This window comes from Loxodonta africana, chromosome 8, assembly GCF_030014295.1.
Source record: "Loxodonta africana isolate mLoxAfr1 chromosome 8, mLoxAfr1.hap2, whole genome shotgun sequence".
Taxonomy (NCBI): Eukaryota; Metazoa; Chordata; class Mammalia; order Proboscidea; family Elephantidae; genus Loxodonta; species Loxodonta africana.
In genome coordinates this window covers 25992889-25998888 of record NC_087349.1, presented here as the reverse complement: position 1 = coordinate 25998888, position 6000 = coordinate 25992889, and the positions used below count along the sequence as shown (strand labels likewise).

The following is a 6000-nucleotide window of genomic DNA, read 5'->3' as shown; positions in this document are numbered from 1 at the left end:
TCCACAGATATGTCCAGTACTATTGAGTCCGCTGAGTCATGTGGTCCAAGTGTCAGGAAAGTTTTCATGGCTGCAATTCCTTTACTTCACTCAAAACTGGCAGCCTTAAGGGTTACTCAATAAGTGGGTCAGAGTCGCATATTCAAACGTGGTACATGTAGATCCCAGGCACCAAGAAGCCCACTAAGCATTGTGCCTTTCTTTATGTCGGCGACACAAGGTACAACAAATCGTTTCTCACCTCAGAGAGGAAATTTCAACATTGCTTTCTGCATCAATGAGGATGCAGTCAGGAGGCAAAAACAACACAGCAATTTGAAAAGGAGAAATTCAATATAAAGTATTCTTAACTAGTAACAAGGGATTAGCTATTATAGGGTAAAGAGAACTCTAAAGAATACAAGAACAGATATCGAGAGCAGCCACTAGGTCCAAGATGGAGGCAGATCATCCCAAAATGGAACACGCTCAGCAGAGTGTCCCACCTGAGGCTGAGACTCGGATCTTGTTGGAGAGGGAGGAGATATGGCAGAGAAGTTTGCTGTGGTGCCTCAAACTAGGGCTGGCAAGCAGAAAACAATCCACCAGGTTGCTGGCAAGATACACTTGGAAGCTGCCCACTAGGGTGCTGGCAAAACTCACCCTCAGAGGTGTTATCAACACCTCACGAAGGGAGTGCCACGGGGTGTCCGGCACCTTATGTTTCTTTTGCAACCTTCTTATTTCCTGTTAACCTAAAAAATAATCCTTGATTTTGTGACAGTTCTCTTTTTTTTTTTTTTTGGTTGTTCTTTTTTCTTTAGAAATGTGGAGCTTATAATTCCATTTTTATTTTGCTACTGGTTACCTTTAAATTTTTTAACTGTTTGAATATACTTGAATATCTACTTTTCTACCTGCATAACTATTGGCTCCCCTCAGCCCCTTATAAAGATTTGACAAATTTTTACTCTCCCGCATCCTCCTACAGAAGACATTTTATTGGAATTACCAGGATATTTTAGATTCAGATCATTTTTACACTACACATTTTTATTTGAGGAATTATTTTTTATTGTTACATTGCTTCATAACCACACAAATGGCGATCATGTAGAGAGGGTCTTGAGGTTGCTCACTGTTGTTTCTCGGATACAATATGGTGCCCATGTCTTAACCTCCATGGCTTTGGGGTCAGTAGGGATACAGCACAGGTACTCACAGATTGATGACAGATGTCTTTCTGTTGTCTTCACACATAAAAAAGTTTGCCTGGGGGTCACCTTCTTAGTTTACTTTTTCCCCTTTAAATTTGCAATCTTTCAGTGATCATATTTCTCCCTCCCTGGTTTTCTGGCATTTAGTGCTGGGGAAGAAAAATCTACACTGTTGTAATTGATTTTTTTCTTTTCCTTTGGCTTTTTTCCTCCAATTACAATGTTTATAGAATTTGTCCATTATTCTCAAAATTCAGAAATGTCACAAGGTTGTGTCTAGGTGTGTCTCTTTTTATTAATTTTTCTCAGAACTTGGGAGAAACTTTAGACAACTGAGGATCCAAGTCCCTTGTCAGCTTAGGGAAATTAGCTTAAAATCTTTGAAAATTGTTTCTCCTCTTCTGTTCCATTCAAGGCTCGTGTTATTTGTAGCAAAGGTATAGTAAAGCTGTTAAAATTAATTTTGCTCATCTTCCTTTCTTTACCCTTGTCCTCTGAGTTTTAGTAAATTATTGAGCTAATCTACCTATTCCCTGATTTAGCTTTCAAGTACCAAATTTGCTTTTCATTGCCACCAATGTATGTTTTTTTTTCAATTCAGCAGTTGCATATTTTCTCTGCTAGCAATTTTTCCCAATATCACTTTTTCTTTCCAAAAAAAATGAAAGGAGCTAGCAAATCTCGTATCAATTATCAAGAAAATTTTTTAAATGTTTTCTCCTACATAGGGGTAAATCTTCAGGACTTTGTTTTTGGTGGTAGATTTTTTGATGTGATACCAAAATCATGAGTTAAAGAAATAGTGAATGCAGATAGCCTGTTTGAGAAGCTAAAAAAAGACAAAAGGTTTTTTTTTTTTTTTCAGTTAAACTTTTCATTGGGGAATATTTGTTCTGATTCCTTAGAAAATCCCTTTTTTAAAAAAGAAATTATTCAATCTTTACTTATCTGGTGACTTTTCTCTATCAGCTTTTTTCTTCTTTCAGTATTGACATGTAAACTTTGACAAATAATTTCGTTCCCAAAAAGGAGAATGGGGGACACATATTTTCTGTGGTTTCATTTGCTAGTAGTTGTATGCGTGTGGGTGGTGAGGGTGGCGGGGGTGGGGGTTGTGTATCTGGTCAAGAGCTAGAGGCATGCAGATACTGTGAAGATTCTGATAGAAGGCAATCTAACTGCTCTCCAGCCCGACCCCTACTTTAGCTCCTTCTGCCGGGTATTTTTAGATATCAGTGTAAAATTAGAACTATAATTCATATGAGACTAGGAAAAGAGTTAACTGAAAGAGTTGATTTTTATGAGGGAAAGTTTTTCTGCTGTTGAGCTGTTCCCCCCCCGCCCTTGTAGTTACTCCCTCAGCTCTAAATTAAGGTACCACCCCTTTTTCATGTATGATTCAATTGCTCTTGTTGCTCCACACCTTTTTGTTTTACTCCACAAGTCTTCCATTCCTGTAACAAATGCCACAGTCAGCTTCTTCATGTCTTCGGCAGCTGGGGGAATCCGCCCAGTCTTTTATTTGCCCCTAACTGGCTCTTTCCCCCTCACTCTCTGCCTCCCCAGTGCTCCCTCTAACTTTCCCAGCCTTTCTTCTCTGAGCTAGGGGATTCTCCTGAAGTATCTTGTGAAAATCTGGTCATTTACATTCCAGTGAAAGCCTACTTTTGTGTGTGTTAAATTGCTGCCTGCTTATCAGTGAGCAGCATGGTCCCAATCTAATCCCATCTGTGCTATATTGTGTAGAACTTCCATGAATGTCTGGATTGTCTAAGAAACCTTGAAAATAACAATAGCATTATAGCACTTCCCTCCATGTTGTTTAATTCCCTAAGAACAATTGTGCTGTGCCATGCTTTTGCTAAGTAAAAAATTTGTAGACATCTTAGAAAACGTGTTGCTAACGTGTTAGCAAATATTTGGGTAGAACAGATATCAACACTGGTATTGAATGCCCTGATCATTGAACTTGAGAGAACTGAGCAGCCTCCTTAACCCTGGTGGCGTGGTGGTTAAGTGCTACGGCTGCTAACCAAAGGGTCGGCAGTTCAAATTCGCCAGGCACTCCTTGTAAACTCTGTGGGGCAGTTCTACTCTGTCCTATAGGGTCGCTATGAGTCAGAATCGACTCAATGGCACTGGGTTTGGGTTATATATAATTATGCTGTGTGTGTGTATAAGAACTATTGCCACTTGATGATAAAGGCAGGAAGGTTATTTACCATTTAGAAGGGAAAAGAGAAACATTAAAGAGATGTCCCAAGTTGATTCTTCCAACAGAGTGTCACCACTGCGCCAAGGGTAGTTTTTCTCCCACAGGATAAAAGATAGTTTCAATGTTTACCCTGTTTTTCAGCTTGGAATGCAGACGGTTTTTCTGGTTTACACATACTTCCACTTGATTTATGGGGATTTTGAGAAGAGTGGAAGGTGAAAGTGAAAGATAAACAGGAAAGATTCAAGTCCCTTTCTTGAAACCTAAAGTCTTCACCCTACTTGTAAAGATTTTCAAGAAAGAGAATTCTGTTTCCTCCCATCTGTGTTGAATATCTTCCCATGACTACATTTTATCTGAACCAAATTACTTGGGTTGAAGGTAAAGTCTAGTTTTTGTTCATTTGTCTGTGGGATTTTAACTATAACGCACTTGAAATTTAAATAAAAATTTGATGTAAAATGTGTAAAAATAAAATGTTTACTTTAAAAGATCACTTTCAGTAAGAAAATAGTCTTGCAATTTAGCACTAATTGCCTAACAATAAAACATTTATATAGGAATGTTTTCTCTTTAAACAATTTATGCTACTACCAAAAAATCTGAAGTCAATAAAAAGATAAAATTCTATTTCGGTGTTGCGTGACCTCAGTATTACTCTATTAGCAGCAGATGAAAATGCTGATCACCAAACGAGCAGCCCTGGGCCCTCTAAGGACAGGGTCCCTTGGATTCTATAATCTTAGGTGATGTTTTTGGGCGATACTTCATCCTGATCTCATCCATTTCCTCATCCTCAAGTATGAACGAAGCCAGCACTGGAATCTGAGCAAAATAGTTCTTAGCCAGGATATGTCTGTGTTTGATCTTGTGAATAAACAAGGGTTCATATCCCTGAGAAAAAAAGAAGATCAAATTCCGTTAAATGTCACAGATATATTTAGCAGAGTTAAAAATACTTCCACGCCTCAGTGACTTTGCTCATTAGTTATTTCTGCCCAGAATACACTTTTTCCCACTTACCCTACCATCCATAGCTCACACGCTTTAACCTGGAAGCCTTTCCTCTGACCTCTGACCTCTCTAAGTTCAAATTAATCAATCCTTCTTCTATACTCCCAAACACTTTCATTGTATTTTAATTATGATATTTCGTTCATTTTGCCTTGAATTTCACTAATTTGCCTGAGAATCCCTTCCATGATAAGGAAACCTTGAAGGTTCAAACTAGGTCTTTTTCATACTCAATCTTTTCAGACGTAAATGTTCTTGCCACCTCTTTAAATCTATTTCAACATTGATACTAATAAGCAGCTTGAAAGATTTTTTTTTTTTTTTCTAAAATTGGTCTTTCCCTCCATATCTCCTGAGCTAAAATATAAAGATCACATTGTTGCTGTGACAGTGTAATCTTTTCTTTGGTCAGTCTGCTTGCTACCTCCCATTCCCACCTTATAAGTGCCTTCACTGTTTCTCTACTTTCTTCTAAACAATAAATAACCTCCCTGCCTTTCTCATCACAGCTTTGTGCCTTTCCATTTTTATTTGTTCTTGCTTCATTTTTAGGCTTCTTGTCTCTCCCAAGCTACAACAGTACTGTGTAGTTCTCTGTACAGTGCTGTCAAATTATAAGTATTTGTTTTCGACAGAGAGTAGCAGACACTGCTAGTTGCCAACTCAATACCCCTACCATTCATATTTAGAGACCTGATTTTGTATAGGGTGTGGATATACCAGCTTGCCTAGCCTTCATTCTAGCTAAGAATAGCCACATGGTACATTTCTGGCCATTACATGGAAGTTACCAGATAAAGCTTGAGAGAAAGCCCTTTAAAGGGGTTTTCAAGGTGGGCAGACTCACCTGTCAAGCACCTTTAGCCATTTTCTATGGCTAAAAAAAAAAAAATGGCTAGGAGGTAGATATAATGCAGGAGATGGGGCAGCTACCTTTTCACTAAGAGTCTGCAGCATGAAAACGAAGGTCAAATGTTAAATACGGCTGAGAAAAAAGTTAGCCCTGGGTTTCTGACAGCACTGTAGAGCTACCACACTAGCCCGAGACTGCCAACCTATGGATTTGTTGTTATATAAGAAAATTAAGTCCCTATTTGATGAAGTAACTGTAAATTGGCTATTCTGTTATTTGCAGCTGAATCCAAATACAACCAAAACAAGGAAGAATGATATCATCATATTTCCTTGTTTTTCTCCAACCATTTAGCACAGTATCTGCAACATTCAAAAGTAGATTCTGACTGAATGAATAAATACCACCTTGTTAGAACCCTGGTGGCACAGTGGTTAAGAGCTTGGCTGCTAACCATAAGGTCAGCAGTTCAAATCCACCAGCTGCTCCTTGGAAACCCTATGGGGCAGTTCTATTCTGTCCTATTGTTGCGCTATTAAGTCAGAATCAACTTGACAGCAATGGGTTTTTTTTTTTTTATTCTCTTTATTGGAATCCCTGGGAAGTACAAACGGTTAAGGTGCTCCCCTGCTAACTGAAAGGTTGGAGGTTCAAGTCCACCCAGAAGCACTTGGGAAGCAAGGCCTGGTAATCTATTTCTGTAAAATCGGCCATTGAAAACT

At 38.6% G+C, this 6000-nt stretch overlaps 1 protein-coding gene across 1 annotated transcript in view; it reads right to left on the bottom strand.

Annotated features, from left to right (window-relative positions):
- Positions 1-688: 688 nt before the first annotated feature.
- IQUB (IQ motif and ubiquitin domain containing) overlaps positions 689-6000 on the bottom strand; it is a 75968-nt gene continuing 70656 nt past the window's right edge. The window contains exon 12 of the mRNA XM_023544591.2: positions 689-4305. Coding sequence (XP_023400359.2) covers positions 4123-4305 — 183 coding nt within the window. The 3' untranslated portion in view covers positions 689-4122. The remainder of the gene's footprint in view (positions 4306-6000) is intronic.